Here is a 20073-nt window from a genome sequence, read left to right on the forward strand (position 1 = left end):
TTTCAGGATGACCTGGCGAGGTCAGGGTGACTCTTATTTTAAAGACGAGGAGATTGGATCTCTTGAGGCAAAGTGTGGGGGAGGAGGGGTGGGAGGAGGCTAGGAATCCCCAAGAGGGTCGGCCCTGTAACCAAGCCTTGCAGCCGGAAGGGGAATGGCCCAGAGGAGCAATGCCTTTCCGTTTTGTGGTTTTATCTCCAACTTGGCTGCTGAAACCCCAACGGAGTCCAGTTCTTGTGGGCTGGAGCCATTTTTCCCTTTTACAAAACTAGGCCATATTGAGAATGTCCTGCGGATCAGGGCCACGGGGTTGCCAGGAGGCTTGGTCTGAGGGAGGAGGGCTGTGAGTGTAGAGGAGGGAAAGTTGAACTTGGCCCTTCGGGACACAAAAAGTCCTCTTGTTCTGCCCCAGCAGGAGCGGACACAGTATTTCCCTGCTGTGCTGGGCCCAAGCAGCTTCAAGGTCAAAAGCTGCTGGGCCTTTTAAACTTCTGAGGACGCAGCCAGCCCAGCCCCCAAGGCCGGCCCTGGCTGAGTGTGTGTACTGCAAGATCTGAGTTCGAAAGCCAGACATTACACCCCGCTAGCCGCCAGCTCGGTGCCCGGTGGGTGTGCCAGAAGTCGATGTTGAGTTTGCTTGGATCGAAATTGAATCCCGACAGCACCCCTTACTGACTGTGTGACCTCAGGCAACTTACCGCACCTCTCTGAGCCTCCTTTCCTCATCCAGCCAACGAGGCCAATAACACCAGCCCCGGCCTCCGAAGAATGTGGGGAGACTTAGAAGAAATGATGCATTCAGGAAGCATTTAGTACCGGGGCTGGCACACCGTAGGTGTCCCACAAAAGTCAGTAAAACCACTGCTTTTGCGCCTGACCCTGTGTTAAGGGTTTTTACATTGGCCATCTTGTTAAATCTCCCATGTACTGTCCAAGGTAGGGGTTGTTTTTCCCATTTATCGGAAGTTGAAGTCTCGTTTCACCGTCAATGGCCAGTAGGTGGCAGAGTTGAGGTACGAGACTTGAAGCTAGAGCCCATTGTCCCGATGGCTAGACTCCCAGCCCGCAGCCAGGCCCTCTGCTCCGTCCTTTTTATATCCCCGGGCTGGGGCAGGGTATCCGGGGAGGCTCCCCAACCAGAGCGGCATCCCTTCCCCGCTGTGTGACCTGGGGCAAGTTGCTTGGCCTCTCTGTGTTTCAACTTTTTTCCGTTCGTGAGGGTCATCAAGAGGGCTAGGTACAGAAGGGGCTTGGCGGTATCTGGCACTTTCTAAGCTTTCAGGGGATAGCGGTGATGGCGGTAACGGCACACTTCAACCCTTCCGTCCCGCAGGCCGACACGATGCGCGTGGTAGTGATCGGAGCGGGTGTCATCGGGCTGTCCACCGCCCTCTGCATCCACGAGCGCTACCGATCAGTCCTGCCATCCCTGGACATGAGGGTCTACGCAGATCGCTTCACCCCGCTCACCAACACCGACGTGGCGGCCGGCCTCTGTCAGCCCTACCTCTCGGACCCCAGAAACCCACAGGAGGCGTGAGTGAGGGTCTCAGAGACTGGCCCGGGGACTGGAGGGGCTGACTCTGATGAGGGGATGCTCCGGGTTCCCATCACCGAGAACAAGCTCCTTGTCAAGACTTGGAAGAAAATACTAATAAGCATTAAGCCCTACTGTGTGCCCAATGGAGGATTTCCTCCATTCCTCACGTGATCCATGTGATCAGGAATACTTTTGGGTTTTTTTTCCCCCCTAGTTTATAATTATTTATTTAAAGGCCATTTTCATCCAGGGGCGCCTGGGTGGCTCAGTCGGTTGAGCATCCGACTTCGGCTCAGGTCATGATCTCCCAGTTCGTGGGTTCGAGCCCCGCGTCGGGCTCTGTGCTGGCCGCTCGGAGCCTGGAGCCTGCTTCGGATTCTGTGTCTCTTTCTCTCTCTCTGCCCCTCCCCTGCTCACGCTCTGTCTCTCTCCGTCTCAAAAACAAATTAAAAAAACACTAAAAAAAATTTTAAAGGTCACTTTCATCTGATTTCCCCAGTGGCTAACAGAAAACAGAGCCTTCAAATCCCAGCAATAGTTGCAAAGAAGGACAAAATTCACTAAAGTTTTCAATGTTGAGTGCTGTAGGGAACAATTTTGCCCTCAGACACATATTTTCTTCCATATATAAATTCATAAGGGGGCCTTTCAATTCTTTTGAACTCATTCTAATTGCTATCTTTAATAGTCTCTTAGCTATATTTAATAGGTTATAGATCTGTTTCTCCTGAATTTGCCCATTGTGACACTTACTAGTCATTTTTATTTAGCGGGTTTTTTTATTTATTTTATTTCTATTATAATTAAAGTTATATTAATTAAAATTATATATTATATTAAAATTATATTAAATTGTATTAAAATTATATTAATCAAAATTATTATAATTAATATTTTTTATAATTATTATATTATTTTATATATTTTATTTTAGTTTTTTATTTTAATTCCAGGTAGTTAAAATGCAGTGTTACATTAGTTTCAGGTGTACGACATAGTAATTCAACACTTTCATACAATATGTGGCACCCGTCACAACAAGCTCGCTCCTTAACCCCCATCACCTCTTTCCCCCACCCCCCACCCACCCCTCCTGTTTGGCAACCATCAGCATAATCTCCACAGTTAGGAGTCTGTTTTTTGGGTTGTCTCTCTCTCTCTCTCTTTTTCCCTCTTTGCTCACTTGTTTGGTTTTTTAAATTCCACATATGAGTGGAATCGTATTGTATTTGTCTTTCTCTGATCTATTTCACTTAGCATAATACTCTCTAGCTCCATCCGTGTCGTCGCAAACGGCAAGACTTCGTTCTTGTTTATGGCTGAGTAATATTCCACTGTGTATATATAGACCACATCTTCTTTATCCATTCATCAACCGATGGGCGCTGGGACTGCTTCCATATCTTGGCGATTGCAAATAATGCTGCCATGAACATCAGGACGCATGTATCCATTTGAATTAGTGTTTTTGTAGTCTCTGGGTAAATACCCAGTAGTGTGATTACTGGCTCCTAGCGTGGTTCTATTTTTAACTTTTGGAGGAACCTCTGGATCAGGAGTACTTGTCAGTGGGTGGATGGATGCTCAGGTTTAACAAGGACGTTGAAAAGGTTATTATGTCTGTTTAGAAACTGCTGGCAGCTTCAGAAGTCCACAAGTACATAACAACTCAGACCAAAGTTACATTCTCCCGTACATTCCCAAACCAACGCTCCTGATCAGTGGGTGGCAATTCAGGGGCCCAGGCTCCTTGCATCTCATAGCTCTGCTGTCCTTCTCTGTGGCTTCTGACGTGGCCACTGTGCCTTCTGATGTCGGTACGCCGTGCTTCCAGAAGGAGCACAGCATAAGGACCGCACGTGCAGTCCATTGGCCAGAACGCAGCCACATAGCCACGCTGGCTGCACGGGAGTCCGGGAGATGTACCTGGGCTCTGTGCCCACGAAGAAGAGAAGGAAAATGTCTGGGAGCCACGAGCCACAGTCTACTGTCGGCATTTACATGGGGGGTGCTCAGAGTGAGCCTGAACTGTGGGGCTCGAAGGCCTCAAGCAGGTCAAAGCCTTCGTTTATTATTATTATTTAAGTGTTTATTTATTTATTTTGAGAGAGCAAGTTAGAGAGAGAGCAGGGGAGGAGCAGAGAGAGAGGGAGAGAGAGAGAATCCCAAGCAGGCTGCACACTGTCAGCGCGGAGCCCAACACGGGGCTCGAACCCAGGAAACGTGAGATCATGATCGAGAGTCGGACGCTTAACCGACCAAGCCACCTGGGCGTCCCCAAAGCCTTCTTTTAAACTCACAGCTACACGAGCCCAGGCCCAAGGTGGGCCCCAGATGGTTCCTTCCTTCTCTTTCCTATGAATGGGGAAATACTAGAAAGTCTGGGGATGGGGAAAACCCCTTAGGCATTTGGGACGCTTGCAGGAGTGAACAGGCTAGATTTCTGGATTTGGACATATCTCCACCAGCGTGAGCATAACCCCACACAAGCCAAGCCTCAGAGTTTTCTTGTCCAGCTCAGGGTATTAGGTGACCAAGACTCTGGGGGATCCTTCCAGGGATTGGAACCAGCAGACCTTCGACTATCTCCTGAGCCGCGTCCATTCTCCCAACGCCGCAAACGTGGGCCTGGCCCTAGTCTCAGGCTACAACCTCTTCCATGAAGCTATTCCGGTGAGTGAGGAGTCCTTGACCATGGGGCAGAGCCTCGAGCACAGACCGGGGCTGGGGACCCGAGTCAGGGAGTTACTTTGAGCCTTGTAGGTGGACCAACTCTTGCATTCAAATCAGGTTTACTTTAAATTCTCTTTTTGCTTTAAAATTATTTCGGGTTCCAATTTGGCTCTTAAATTGGCAGAGACCAAAGAATTTTCTGATGACGTAGGGGACCTGGTCTCTGGTTGAGTCAAACCCAGACACGTCTTGTAGTGGTGGTGATTTCACGTGGCAGCCGCAAGGCTTCCTGGGTCCCAGGAAGTCCCAGGACTTTTCACTAAGCTAGATTAAAACACTCAGCGTGGCGCAAACTTCTGAAGCGCATTTTATGTACCAGGCCGTGTCCTAATTACATTACAACTAGTGACTGGTTTCATTCTCATTATCACCGGCAAGTCAGCACTAGCATTGGCTTCTTTTCACAGATGAGAAAATAGAGGCTCGGGGGAATGGAGCAGTAACTTGCTCAAAGTCAGAGAACCAAAGTGGCAGAACTGGGATTTGAACCCAGGCCCTCTGTGACCCCCGTGGTGCCCAATGTGCTAAGAAGGGCACAGCCTTGGGGGGATGTCCTCAGGTTGCTGGAAGAGGGGAGTCTGGCTGGATGCCCGGAACCCCAGGCCAGCTCTCTAAGGCTTAGTCAATGTTCAGCACCGAGCTAAGGGCATTACCCGCATTGTCTGTTATCTTTCGTGGGACCAAGCGTGATTACTGACTCCATTTTACGGACAAGAAAATGGAGTCTCAGAGAATTCAAGGTGGTCTGTAGTCAGGCCCAAGCCTCCACCAAGTTGTCTGACCCTATTCTCTATTGCCTCGCACTCTCACCCCTTGGGAACCCTGTCACCTTCTTTTTCTCTCTTATTTCTGACTCTTACCCTATCACTTGCCCTCAGCCTCACGCTCCCCTTTCCTTTGTATAGCGTCACGGTTAAGACCATGGACTCTGGAGCCCAACTGTATTATTGGTTCAAACCTCAGGTCAACCATTTATTAGCTGTGTGACTTTAGACAAGTTACTTCACCTCCTGAAGCCTCAACTGGCCCATCTGTGAAAACGGAGATGAGAATAGTATCTGCCTCCGTGGATTGCTGGGGATATTAAAGGGAGTGGGATAAATAAAATGCTTCGAAGTGCACCTTCCACGCAGTACGCGTCGTTTAAGTTTTGTTACCGTTTTTATTGACTTTCACTCATCCCTGTGCCTCCTTCTCTCCTTCCTTGGCAGGATCCCTCGTGGAAGAACACAGTTCTGGGATTTCGGACGCTGACTCCCAGGGACCTGGACATGTTCCCTGATTACAGGTGAGGTTATTGTCATGGGCGAAGGGGCTACGGTCCCACGATTCAGACGGATCCGTCCAGGAGGCAGCGAAAGATGGAGACACCAAGCTTCCTGTCCCATCCCAGGCCAAGAGCCACCGGCACCAGAGACTCCTGGTGCTCTGTCCAGCTCTATTGGAGAAGCTACCCCCTCAACGGGGCCCTGGGCTGGGGCGGTGGAGGATATGGAGCCACAGAACTGAAGCCCTGAAGCTCCCTATCGCCACCCTCTTTTCTAGATGACGAAACGGAGCTTCAGAGAATCTAAGCGGCTTCCCAAGGTCACACAGCCAAATGACCAAAATGGGATTCCGACCCAGTCTGCGTGACCCCCAACACCTCTGTTCTTTTCCTTGAAGCCTAATGTCTCTTTGGTCCTCCCCTCAACCCACCCCATGCCTGAATCTCCTCTAAAAATGCATGTCCAATCTCCACTTGTACACTCTAATGTCAGGGATGGATTTTTAAAAAATTTTTTATTCATCTATTATTTGTTTTTTTTTAATTTTTAAAATATTTATTTATTTATTTGAGAGAAAGAGACAGAGCATGAACAGGGGAGGGGCAGAGAGAGAGGGAGACACAGAATCCAAAGCAGGCTCCAGGCTCTGAGCTGATAGCACAGAGCCCGAGGCAGGGCTCAAACCCACAAACCGTGAGATCATGACCTGAGCGGAAGTTGGACGCTTAACTGACTGAGCCACCCAGGCACCCCTGTTTTGTTTTGTTTTTTAATTTACATCCAGGCTAGTCAGCATATAGTACAATAATGATATCAGGAGTAAAACCCAGTGATTCATCCCCTACATATAATACCCAATGCTCATCCCAATGTCTTCCTTAATGCCTCTTGCCCATTTGGCCCATCCCCCCACCCATAACCCCTCCAGCAACCGTTTGTTGTCTATATTTAAGAGTCTCTTATGTTTTGTTCCCCTCCCTGCTTTTATATTATTTTTGCTTCCCTTCCCTTATGTTCGTCTGTTTGGTATCCTAAATTCCACATACAAGTGAAGTCATATGATATTTGTCTTTCTCTAATTTCACTTAGCCTAATACACTCTAGTTCCATCCATGTTGTTGCAAATGGCAAGATTTAATTCTTTTTGATTGCCAAGTAATACTCCACAATACTCCACTGTTCATGTGTGTATACACACACACACACACACACACACACCAAATCTTCTTTACCCGTTCATCTGTCAGTAGACATTTGGGCTCTTTCCATACTTTGGCTATTGTCAATAGTGCTGCTATAAATATTGGAGTTCATGTGCCCCTTCAAAACAACACACCTGTGGGATAGATTTTCTGATAGAAAAATTTTCCTTGCACTGAAAACCAGTCCCTGTTCGAACTTCACTCAGTGGTCCTGCCTCTACCCTTGCCACCCCCCCCCCCCAAAAAAAAAGAGACTGCTCACAGCTCCATTTGAAAGGCTTCTAACATAGCTCTGATTCTGATTCTTTATTCCCACTCTTACCTGTTCTTACTCTAGCTACGGCTGGTTCAACACAAGCCTGATTGTGGAAGGGAGGAGGTATCTACAGTGGCTGACTGAAAGGTGAGAATTTCAACTTTAGTTTTAGGAAAGCACCTTACGGGGACCAGGGTGTGGTAGACAATTGTTCATGGGATTTGTCTTTGTATCGACCAGCCCCAAATGTTAAAGAACACTCAGACTTGGTGGGAGCTATCCTTGGTTCCGATGACTCCGGTGCACTAAAACCAAGGTTCCCACACCTGACTGGGCACCAGAACCATCTGGGCAGCTCTTTACATGTGATATTTATTGTTGACCTCACCCAAAATACATAATGTTTGTGGAGTAGTTTTAATGGATTCTCTTGAGGTTTCCAGATACATTTACGTCACCCGCAAAACATAAGTTTTTTATTTTTATTTTTATACCTCATGTTTTTTCTCGTCTAACTGTTGTGGTCAGTACCTCCAGAACAATGGTAACTAACACAGGGGATAGTGGGTGTCCCTGTCTTGTTCCTGATGGTAACAGGAATCTTACAGTGTTCTAAATTAGCAAACACTAGCTTTGAGAGACATTTTTATATTGATAGTCATCTTAACGAAGATTCCATATTTCCTATATATTACTGTTTTATTAAGATTTTTAAAAATCTAGAATGGGGGCGCCTGGGTGGCGCAGTCGGTTAAGCGTCCGACTTCAGCCAGGACACGATCTCACGGTCCGGGAGTTCGAGCCCCGCGTCAGGCTCTGGGCTGATGGCTCGGAGCCTGGAGCCTGTTTCCGATTCTGTGTCTCCCTCTCTCTCTGCCCCTCCCCCGTTCATGCTCTGTCTCTCCCTGTCCCAAAAATAAATAAAAAACGTTGAAAAAAAAAAGATTTTTAAAAATCTAGAATGGATGGGAGCATTTATCAAATGACCTGGGGAGCTTTTAAAAGATATAGATTTCAGGACCCCACTTCAAATCTATTGAATCAGATCCTCTGGAGTGGGGGCTTAGAAATTTGTGTGATTCTAATTATCAGCCAGGTTTGGAAACAACCAAAAAGCAAAAAAAAAAAAAAAAAAAAGTAGTTATCTCTCCTAACCTTAGGATACCTCTGACTCCTGCCTAGCTTCTTCCTAGACAGTAAGTTCCCACTTTTTCTATCTTCAGGGAATTATGTAGATAAAATAGTCCTGAAGTCATGCTTCACTTTTCACAGGATTTCCTTCCTGTTCTTTTGATGTTTCTACTGCGTCTCTAACAATGACAGATATTTTTCCCTCTGGGACATTTTGAGGGAGGGGTGGATGTCCCCAGCCCACCTTCCTCCTCATGCCCTGCTTCTGACAAAGGGGCGTTTAGCATTGGTCCAACCCTGCTTCCACCCCGCATCTCGCTCTCCTTAATGGTATAAAGCAATATAGTAGTAGTAGGATGAGTTTTGAGCCAACACGCCTGGGCTTACGTTACGTCCCAATCCCATCATTGACTCACTGTACGACCTTCAACAAGGCCCTTCTTTCATCACCATCTGCCCGACCAGGGGCTTGGACCATCTCAGGTTTCCCAAGGGACATTTCATGGACCACCAGTCTATCAAGGTGCTCATGAACTGACCTGACAACACAGCCATGTTCTCCAGGAGCAACCTGTGGGACTAATGTCCACAGAAGGTTCTTTGGGAAACATCTCCCATGCCATCCTCTTGGAGAGATGGGACAAATAACTGAGTCCTGGGTTTTTTGTTTTTTGTTTTTTTTTTTGATGTGTCTGATCACCCAGGTTAACTGAGAGGGGAGTGAAATTCTTCCAGAAGAAGGTGGAGTCTTTTGAGGAGGTGAGTTGCAAGGCTGGAAGGGGCTGGATATGGGAGGGAGGTGAGGACGGGAGGCCTCTGCTTCCTGGTGCTGGACTGGGGGGCTCCTTGTTGGGCGCCCAGGATCCCCTGAGGCCTGTCCCAGTCACCAGGCCTTTCTTCAATCCCAGAAGGACTCAAGCATTCTGTCTTGATGTTGGTGGCAGGAACAAAGGGACAGTGGGATTATGGTGGCCATTGGAGGCAAATCTACCTCTAAGCCACGGAGGGTTTTAGGCCCAGAGAGCTGGCTGCCTCTTACCAGTATCAGCTGCACCCCACTCTTGAATTCCAGACACTTGGTTGCTTCCTACCTAAATCAGGGTTAATGTTTCTGCAAAGTCAAGGCTCTCAGCTGACTCAGCTCCAGAGTAACACCACCATCAATAACAGCTATCCTCATCAGGCACTGGCTATATGCCAGGAGCTTTGCTGTATGACTTCACTCAATCCTAGCACCTAGAATTGTGCTCAGTACCTGCAGCTACCAGCATTATATAATGAGTACCTCCTCCGGATCGAGCCCTACTGGGCACTTGGAATCCATGCTGACTTAGAAACAGCACTTATTCCCAAGGAGTTCACAGGCCAGTGTAGCAAAAACTGGTTCTTGAACAATAACAATGCTTCCAATGTGTGTGTCCCACGACAAACCTGTGAAGGGAGTCACGGGCTGGGCTGGGTGTTTGGGTGCCCATGAGGTTACATCCTTGAGCTGTCAAGCATCCCACACATGCAGAGCCAGGGGCTCCAACATGCCTTCTGAAAGTGCCTTAGCAGAGGGTGAGGCAAGAGAATGAAAATCAAAAGGAGTCAGAAGGAAGAAGAGAACTCTCTCTGCATCTGACTTCTTCTGGGAGCTTCCAAGAAGGCTCCCCCCTTCCACAGTACTCCTTCCCAAGCACTTTGACATCCAGGGTCACATTGGATCCTCGCACAGCCTAAGAACAGATATTACCAGCCCTGCTTTACAGCGGAGGCAGCTGGGCCCTGAGGTGGTGATGGAACCTTTCTGAGGTCACATAGCGGGTAAATGGCAGAGTGGAGATTTGGAGGCAGTTCCGCGGATTCCTCACTGAGCCCGCTCCCCGCTTTTCTGCAGGGAGCTGCAGGGTAAAGGGCAGGGGGAAGGAGGGGGTAAGCGATACCAGGGGCCTCACCCCTTCCCACGCCACCTGCTCTGTTCATCGCTGCCAGGTAGCAAGAGGAGGTGCCGATGTAATTATCAACTGCACCGGGGTGTGGGCTGGGTCATTGCAACCGGACCCCCTGCTGCAGCCAGGCCGGGGACAGATCATTAAGGTGAGTGTGAAGATGAGGGATGGAACTTCCTGCTTTTCTTCATAGAGAGATTGTAGCTGCCTGCTTATTTCCTCTCCAAAGATAGAGGATGCATCGGGGACATCTGTTAGAGGAGCCTCGCAGATTTCAGGCAACTGGCATCTTAAAGAAACAAGAAGGACCAAGAAACATGATTCCTCCAAACATTCTCTTTGGTGGTGGTTGTTGTTGTTGTTCCTTAATACGGCAAAGCATGGGTGTAAATGTACATACGCGGGAGTTGCATATTCTTGTAATATAATGAAAAGGGCAAGCGTTTATGGAATGTTATTAGGTATAGGCCTGAGCACTTTATTGTGTTCTTAATTTAGTGCTTACCAGAACCCTTTGAGATGGGGTCTACACATGGCCATTGCTATTTTACAGATGGGGAAACACGAGGCACGGAGGAATTAAGTAATATGCACACAAGTTCACACAGGAGTGAGCTGTGGGATTGGGATTGGAACCCAGGCAACCTGGTTTCAGAGCCTGTGTGTGTCAACATCATCCACGTTGCCTCTCACTGTGTATGTGTGCACATGCGTGCAGGGTGCCTTTTTGTGGGTGTGGGTGTGTACACCCGCCCATGTTGAGTGTACATGTGTTCCTGATGTGGGCTGATGTGTACGTGGAGCGGCACACGTGTGCTGGGCTTCTCTGTGGTCATGCAGGCGAGAATGTGTGCAATTTCAGGGAGCAGGGGTGGCTCTTCCCGTAAGAGCAAGGAAGTCAGCACAGAGGCGGGGCAGAGGGGTCAGGAGTGGGCTTGGGAATCGGCTCTGCCACCCTTGTCGGAACATCTGGGCACAGAGAGGAGAAGGGCAGGGAAGCCCAGTGATCCGGCTCCCCTGATGAGACTTATCTGTCCTCAATCAACAGGTGGATGCCCCTTGGATGAAGCACTTCATTATCACCCATGACCCAGAGAAAGGCATCTACAAGTCCCCGTACATCATCCCAGGGTAAGAATCTGACGTCTTAGGACAGAACAAGGGGCACCTTCATGCCCTCTTTATGCTGCCCACCCCAAGTCCCTGAAAGCTTTTTCTCCCAGTGTTTTCTAAGTGAAGTCGAGCCACTAAATCCCTGGGAAGGCAAGACTTGGCCTTAACCGGGCTCTATCTTGAACAAGCTTTTGGACGACAGGCGTGGCGATACTGGAGACAAAGGTGGTGGGTGTGAGGGCAGGGACCCCGGAAGCGGTGTGACTGGAAATAACGAGAGGGCCGGTGGGAAAGGGGATATGGGTCGAAGGCGATGATGACATTCAGGGGAGAGGTGACGATGTTAGTGACGATGGTGGCTGTGTTGTCACTGATGGGGAAGCCACTTCCTGGGGGTGGTGACTGGGACAAGGATGGTCAGGCGCTGACATTAATGGGGGGGCGGGGCGTGGTGTCGATGACGAGGTCGGTGATGATGGCAGTGATTGGTATTTTTGATGATATCAAGATATAACTGACATATTGTGCACGCTTACGATGTACACGAAGATTTGATATATGCACGTATTACAACATGATTACCTCGGTAAGGTTAGCTGACACGCCCATCAGGTCCCACAATTACATCTTCCCTGTGCGTAGTGAGAATGTTATGGCTTATTCTTTCAGCAACTTTAAAGTCTATAATACAGGATCGCTAACTATAGTCACCGCGTTGTGCACCGGAAGAGGTGACGATGTTGACAGTGACATTGGTGCTGACGGCAGAGATGCTGGTGGGTGGTGAGGCCAGGGGCAATTGCAGTGGTGTTGACGGTGTGGATGGCGGCGGGGATGTAGGGAGAGATGGTTGTAAGGGTGAGCATGCCCATGGCCCCCATTAACCTCAAAGGCTTCATTTCCCCTCATCATTGACGCCCTTCACTTTTATCTAGGATCCAGGCAGTGACTCTTGGAGGCATCTTTCAGCTGGGGAACTGGAGCGAGGTAAACAACATCCAGGACCACAACACCATCTGGGAAGGCTGCTGCCGACTGGAGCCCACACTGCAGGTAAGGTGGGAGGGGTCCTGGCAGACTCGGGTCTGGGCAGCTTGACCATGAGACCCCTTGAGTATGGGAAGATACCTCCCACTGGGATAACTGGGCAAACTTCTTCTAACGAGGGACCGTGGAAGACACCCGAATTTGATAACGTACAAGGAAGTCCTGCTGTGAGCTGCTGACACCCGTCTGTGGCTAAGAGTGGCTGTCTTCTGTGGGGACTTCCCTAAAACCACCTTCGTCTGTCTTCACAAGGAGCAGATGTATCCGTTGTAGGGATCTCAGTGTTTACATTTGTCTGATGGTAGCAGTGACAAACGTTATATTGATGAGGGTGGGGCGGAAGTGATGGTGGTATTGACTGGTAATGAATATGCTCAGTATAGTGATAATGATGGTGAGGAGGGGGTGGCCGGTGACATCATGGTGATGGCTGGTGGTGGTGGTGATGATAATGAGGTTCCAAGAGCTAACCCTACCATCTAAAAATGGCAGCAGGAAAAAAAAAATATCTGGAGATGAATTACTAACACTTTTTTTTCCAGGATGCAAAAATTGTTGCTGAGTTGACTGGCCTCCGGCCAGTGCGCCCCCAGATTCGGCTAGAAAGAGAACAGCTTCGTTTTGCATCTTCAAACACAGAGGTATGCTCTCCTGATGAGGAAAGCAAGGGCCTCCCTTACCCGTAAGGGGGCTCTGGCATTTCCCTTACCCGTAAGGGGGCTCTGGGAAATGCAGTGTGGCTCCACACAGCCTGCTGCAAGGAAAGAACAACACTGGCTGACATCCCCTCCTCTATAAAGAAACTGAGGCTCAGTGATGGGAAAGGACCTGCCGAAGGTTGCATAGAGGGCGGTGTGCCTCAGGGTGTCAAAGCCTGTGGTCGAGTAGAAGGGAAGTGGGTACTTACTGAGCCTGCTTTGTGTTCATGACACGAACAACCTTACTGAATCTCCTCTACAGCTCTTGGGGATAGGGACTGTGTCCCCCATGCTTCAGATGAGGAAATCGGGGGTCTAGCAGGTGGAATCCTCTGCCTAAATCAGACAGCTAGTGCGGGGCACGGCTGGGATGTGGTTTTGACTCCAGAGCCGTTTCTCAGATGCCCATTTGTGGCTGCCCCATCATCTCTCTGGGGTCCCTCTTTGACGTTTCCTCTTATGCGGTAGGAACTGGGCTTTACTGAGGTGGCAGAAGTTGTCCTGGGCTGAAGGAACTGACCTGAGTAGCTGGGGTCCCCAAAGGAAAAGAATCCTCCTTAGGTAGATAGGTCATCCTTCCTCCCTTATCGCGGGCATGTGGCGTGCACCTTTGTGCATGTGTGTGTGTGTGTGCGCGTGTGTGTGTGTGCGTGCTTGCGTGCACATGTGCACACATACAGAGGAAAGCGTCACGTATAGAGTCAAACTCCCTGCCAATGATTTTGGCTTTAAAAAAGTCCCCAGGGGTCTTGCCTCTGTCCCTAGGATGAATTAGCATGCTAAGCAGAGTCCACCCATATGTTGGCCCCACCTATCTTCCCCTCCCCCAACCCCCGAGATAGGTAGAAGAGTCTATCTATTAATACAGGAGGTTTGGCATTCCGGAGCAGGATGCGGGTGAGAAAGGTGATGTAGGGAACTTCAAACAATTTGGGAGAGGGGAATCCCTGACCTCAAGTTCTAGACGATTCTACATTTCCTGTGCTGAGTGCCTAAAGCAGGTCCATCTCCTAAGCAAAAGAGAACCTAGGATGTCGACCCTCCAGTTCCCCAGTCACTTTACTGGTGTTCCTGGGGCCCCACCATCCCTCCAGGGAGCCGAGAGGCCCCCTGCTGCCCTCTGGCTTCACCCAGAACTCTGCAGGAAGCTCCCGAGTCTTCCAGGATGCACGGGGCTCCCGTCTCTCTTACCTCTCCCAGGTCATCCACAACTATGGCCATGGAGGCTACGGGCTCACTATCCACTGGGGCTGTGCCCTGGAGGCAGCCAAGCTCTTTGGGAAAATTCTGGAAGAAAGGAAGTTGCTCAAGATGCCACCACCTCACCTCTGAAAACACCAGTAACCACCACCTCCCCAAGGACTCCCCGCTCCCCTCGGCCAACCAATCAGTGTAGCCCCCTCTAAGCTGTCTCTTCTCCACTTCAGCCCTGGCTCCTTTCTGCAAGAAGTACCAGAGGAGAGGAAGATCCCAAGGCCATTTCTGGAGGCGAGTCCATCCCTATCTGGGGCTCCCTTTGATCCCTGGGGTCTCTCCACCCACTCTGGGCCTGACAGTCTGAAGAGCAGTTGGGGGCCATTATACTGCGAGTCCTTAGAAGAAAGGAAAGCTCAGAAAATCGAAGGGGCGGAGCGCCTGGGTGGCTCAGCATCCAACTTCCGCTCAGGTCATGATCTCACAGTTCATGGTTTTGAGCCCCACACCAGGCTACGTGCCGTTAGCACGAAGCCCACTGTTGATCCTCTGCCCCCCCCCGCCCCTCCCCTGCTCTCTTTCTCTCTCTGTCTCAAAAATACACATTTTTAAAAAAGGGAAATGAAAGGGGCAAGCAGAAAATTGAGGACCATTTAGGTTAGGTCAGGTGACCTGACGACAAATTACTAACATATTAAAGGTTCTGGGAAGTCCTGCAGCAAAGACATTTATCTGATGTTCCTTCACCCAGCCTTCCTAAACGCATTTGGCTCCGGAAACCTTTTTGGCCAGAGCACCCATGCCGCGGAGCGCACTTGAGGGAAGGCTGCGATAGATCTCCTTGCAGGAAGTCCCACGCAGAGCTGGAGTATAGGGAGGCAGAAGTGAGGCATTGAACTAGCCACATACGATACCCGTCCCACATCCAGGATTCCCAACAGCATCAGCAACCTGCTGAACGGCCCCGTGAGCCCCGAGGAGGGGCCACCGGAGGGAACATCCCACAAGGGACCCCTTCACAGAGAACTGAACTCACCACGCATAGTCCTTGTTGTGGGGGGGGGGGGGATCCAAGAGCTAAGGTAGAGTTCCTATCCTAGGAATAAGAATAAATCCTTATTATTATACCTAAAATTGATTGCATTCTAACTGGGCTAACAGTGCTAAATTCTTGCATAAGTTATTCACGTTATTCCCAGTCAACAGCTGGGAAGGGGTAGAAAGGAGATTCCGGGCCAGGAATTGATGAATTTAGAGAGTATTATCTTTCCTCGTTGAATTGTCTTGGTACCTTTGTCAAAAATCAATTGACCACAGCGGCTCCTGGGTGGCTCACTCGGTTGAGCGTCCGACTCTTGACTGGGGCTCAGTCCGTGGGATCAAGCCCCACATCGGGTTCTGCGCTAACGGTGTGAAGTCTGCTTGGGATTCTTTCTCTCTCCCTCTGCTCCTCCCCCCATTCAAAAATAAAGAAGTAAACGTTTAAAAAAAGTCAATCGTGATCATAAATATATGGGTGAATTTGGGGAACTTCAAGTCTACTCCATTGATCTGTATCTGTATCCTTATGATAGTAGCCCACTGTCTTGATTACTGAGGCTTTATAAGAAGTTTTATAATTAGGAAGTGTGAGTCTTCCACATTTATTCATCTTTTTCAAGATTTTTTTTTTTTTTTTGGTTCTTCTGAGTCCTTTGCGGTTTCATATGAATTCTACACCCAGCTTGCCAATTTCTGCAAAAGAAGAACCAGTCAGGGATTTTGATAGGGATTGTGTTGTATTTATAGATCAATTTAGGGAGTACCTACGTACTTGACGACTGTAAGTCCACGAACAAGGAACGTTTCTCCATTTTTTCAGATCTTCTGTTTCTTTAAGCCACGTTTTGCGGTCTGTAAAAGCCTTGTACTCCTTTTGTGCAATTTATTCCTAAGTGTTTTATTCTTTTCGATGGTATCGTGAGTGGAATTTTTGTTTTCTTATTGCTGAATCTGCAAAGCACTCTGTTCTCTGGCATTGATGGGGGCAGGGGGATTTGAAGTGGTTCATCCCCGAGCATTCTTTTTTTTTCCTTTTTTTTTTTTTTTTTTTAAATTTTTTTTTTCAACATTTATTTATTTTTGGGACAGAGAGAGACAGAGCATGAACGGGGGAGGGGCAGAGAGAGAGGGAGACACAGAATCGGAAACAGGCTCCAGGCTCTGAGCCATCAGCCCAGAGCCCGACGCGGGGCTCGAACTCACGGACCGCGAGATCGTGACCTGGCTGAAGTCGGACGCTTAACCGACTGCGCCACCCAGGCGCCCCTCCGAGCATTCTTGATTAATCGAGAATGATTATTCGTGACGTGTCTGTACGCTTAAACGTCAAAGAATCAGAATGTAGCCAAGTACCCCCAGTGACTAAAGTCGGATTGAAACCACTGAACCTTTGAAGAGTGAGAAGGGGCTCCAGGATGTCGTGGGGCTTCAGGCTTGGCATTCTGTGTGCCTCCTGTTACACTGTGCATCCCTCCAGAAGGGTTCACACCACACTGTATCACAATGACCTTGTTAGTGCCTGTTCCCCGCACTGCGCCGTGAGTTCATGAAGGTAAGGACATGTCTTATTCCTTTTTGTATCCTCAGTATTGAGTATCATGCCCGACAGATGCATGGTACATACTCCACGCACACTGACCACATGCCAGGACATGATCTATAATACAGTTACAACAGACAGACGCAACAGGTAACACGCATGTTGCTGTGGGCTCCACACACCTCTGTTCCACTCACTTACGTTCCCTGGTGCCACGGGAGGAAATTAACTCCTGGTCCCAGCCTTACAATAAAGCTGTGTTTCTTCACTCGAATTAAGCTGGGTCCGATTTCTATTCCTTGCAGTTAAAATGGCCTTGAGAACTCCGTGGCAAGGCTCCCCTCAACCGTCCCCCTCTCACCATCCTTCCTTCTTCATGCTAACAGAACCCCAATTTGTGTTCAAGAAGCTGTGTATCCCTCGATCCTATGGGAAGGAGGCCCTTCCTTCTCTAGCCCTGGAGGAAGACACATGTTTTTTCAGACTCAGTCCTTTTAGAAAGAAAACTTCCTGTGACTGTTCCTTCCCCATTCTATCTCTTTTGAAAAAAATGTGATGCCTGGCACCTTGGCAGCCATCTTGTGATCTTAAGGTTTCACGCATAGGGTCAAATGGCCAACTGGCAGAGGATGGCATAGAAGAGAAGCAAAAAGAGGCGGGATTCTTGATAACATCTTTGAGCTGCTGAGTCTTCCTTAGAACCACCTGACCCTGGGCTTGTCATTAAATGAAGAACTGATACTCAAACGGGTAAGCTACTGTTGACTGGTTTTACTTCGGCTTGCAGCTCAAGGTTATCCCAGACCTTTGATGTTTACTAGTAGTAGCCAAGGGAGACTCTTGATCTTATCCTTCAAGGCTCTCTGTAACTTACCACTGGTCAAAAATCATGAATATCTATATTCATTTCAAAGGCCATCCCTAAGATACTCTTATGTCATTGCCAACACATCTCACTTCTGGGTTCTAAGACTACTCGGAATAAGGGAAAGAAAGAAATCACAAAGCCTTAGCTACATTGAACATCTCTTACCATTTTCTGAAATCCTTCCTAACACCAAGAGAAAGGGAGGACATTTCCATTAATGTAAGCAGGAGCTTTGGGATAGTCCAAAGTTAGATACAAATGCCTTCAGCCAAAAGGCCTTGTATATTTCAGAAGCTTGGACAGCTTTTGTGCGGCTCTTGTATCACTTTTTCCTGTGCATTTTTCCTGCACATTTCCTGTGCAGCTCTTTTTTAAGGGCAGGCAATTTAGAAGGCAAAGAGTTTTAAGATTTCATCTCAAGAAGAAAAAGCCCTTAACTGCAAGCCTCATTGCCCCAGCGCCCGGAAAATACTCCTGCCCACCAAGCACTCTTTCCCCACCCTGGCCCCTGGCTCCTCCAGGTTATTTGAGGGTGAGTGTAAGGGGACATCTGGCAGTCTCTGGACAGCAGGGAGGGAGTGAGGGAAAGAAGGGAAAGAAAGAAAAGAAGGGAAAGAAGGAAAAGAAAGAAAAAAACAAGCAAAAGTTTTGCGTTACCCAGGAGAGCTCAGCAGATCAGAAATAATTAGAGGCATAGCCACCCATGGTTTAAGGAAATGTGGGTGTCTGGGAGGGATAGATCCAAGGTGGCCAAGCCACCTCCTCTCTGGCTGCCGGGCCAAGGGGGCTGCGGTCTGTATTTCAGGCCCATGGGATTGTTTGCCATTGACCCACGACCCAGGCTTGCAAGTCACCCACTGTGACCTCCACACCATCAAAAGAGAGTGTTGTCTCCATCAGACTCAAAGCCATGACACTGGCCACCAACTTGTGCAACTTGTCCACCATATTGGAAAGATTATTGTACCACAGCATTGCGATGACCCTGGATGGACAAAGTTGGCAAGGTCCTTAAGGTGAACCGTCACTAGGACATCACGACACATGGACAAACTTGGACCCTTACGATGTCCATCACCAACATGTTTTAATAAGAGATGAACATACACATTTGGCTTCCTCAAAATGTTTGCTTCAAGCAGGCATCTCCACGCAGAAGGTCAGTCTTCTCTGGCCTTTGATGGGATCCAGCAGCTTCCTCCCTCCTCCTCTGGCTTCCCTGCCTTCATGATGGGGAAAGGGCTCATGTAAACCAAATCCTGGAGGCAGACGCTGTCTGCTGAGACATGGGGTCAGCCCTTCCTCCAGAGGCCAACCCCAAACCCGACCGAGTGCTCTTCTCTTCCTTTGAAAATGTACACACGTCACACGTCCGGGCCCTCCCGTTCCTCCCCACTGGTGGCTGGGAACTAGGGCTGGGACCCCAGGAGCTACCTGTATGTAAAGACCAAGCCAGCCCTTGAGAGCAGAGAGGAAGAAACCAGGGAGGAAGGATTCCTGGTTCCCTGATCCCAATGGGAGCGAGTGGGTGATGTAGCATCCCTTCATTTTCTGCCCATTTAGCCATGTACCCACCCTCCAGCTCCAAAGTACGGAAACCTGAGTTAACTGTTTTCTTTCTCCAAGAGTCACCAACCAGCCTGATCGACGAAGGGCTCAGAAAAGAGGCCCCCAGCATGGCCTTCGTGGCTTCCGAAGGGGAGGCCCCTGCTTTGGCCTTGGGCTTTATCCTCACCTCCTCTGGCCTCAGTCCCCAATTCCTGGGGGCGGGAGAGGACGACAGCTTTCTGGGGGTGTCATCTGGGGTAAGCCCGGCTGTCCCCTTGGTCATGTGCATCTCCTGGAGCCAGGGAGAGCAGCCCCAGAGGGGCAAGGAGGGGGCACGTGGCTCAAGTTCAAGTGCACGTCCATCTGCCAGAGTGTCCACTGGGCAGGCTATGGGGAGGCAAACCGAGGAGCCCCTTCTGAGAGGGCATCTCTCAGACCCAGGAAAAAGCTGTTCAAGCCACATCTGGGTCACCCACGATTTCAGAGAAGAAAGCCTGGGGCTGGGGGTGTAGGAGAACCTACTGAACAGGTACTGTTGGTGGATGGCAGGTGTTGACTCCCTGGGTGGCAGGTCTTAACGGGGCTCTGGGCCTGGACTGTATCTACAGAGATTTGTTGGCTACTGTTCACCAAGGGTGCGACTGGCTGACTCCGGGTGGCGCCCGGTTGGCCTTCGGGGACACCGGCCACTCCTCATGTGGCAGTTTTCCCATGCAGGTCCACAGGTTATTGACAAACCTCCCCCCCCACACACAGAGAACCCCCCAGAGCAAATGCCTCCCCATTCCCAGGTGGATCTCGATGAATATGAGCAAACAGAGTCAAGACACAAAACCCTGTTGGTCCAGGTTGTCCCCCCGGGTAAGTTCTGGATGTCGGCAGTGACGGTCGGTGCCCCAACTGGGTTCCACCAGCTCCCTGCCTTCTACAGCCCCAAAGACCAGCTCAGCCCTGCATCGGTCA

At 49.4% G+C, this 20073-nt stretch overlaps 1 protein-coding gene across 1 annotated transcript; it reads left to right on the top strand.

The window, feature by feature from the left end:
• Positions 1-1342: 1342 nt before the first annotated feature.
• On the top strand, positions 1343-14566 carry DAO (D-amino acid oxidase). The gene is made up of 10 exons (XM_047088381.1): positions 1343-1536; positions 4099-4213; positions 5485-5561; positions 7081-7146; positions 8835-8889; positions 10105-10209; positions 11110-11192; positions 12110-12227; positions 12764-12862; positions 14120-14566. Exons 1-10 carry the CDS (start codon positions 1343-1345, stop codon positions 14249-14251), a joined length of 1044 nt encoding a protein of 347 aa, XP_046944337.1. The 3' UTR covers positions 14252-14566.
• Positions 14567-20073: the final 5507 nt, after the last annotated feature.

The sequence above is a fragment of the Lynx rufus genome, unplaced genomic scaffold (genome assembly GCF_022079265.1).
Source record: "Lynx rufus isolate CCGP_SWC_20201006 ecotype Redwood Valley unplaced genomic scaffold, mLynRuf1.p SCAF_24, whole genome shotgun sequence".
Taxonomy (NCBI): Eukaryota; Metazoa; Chordata; class Mammalia; order Carnivora; family Felidae; genus Lynx; species Lynx rufus.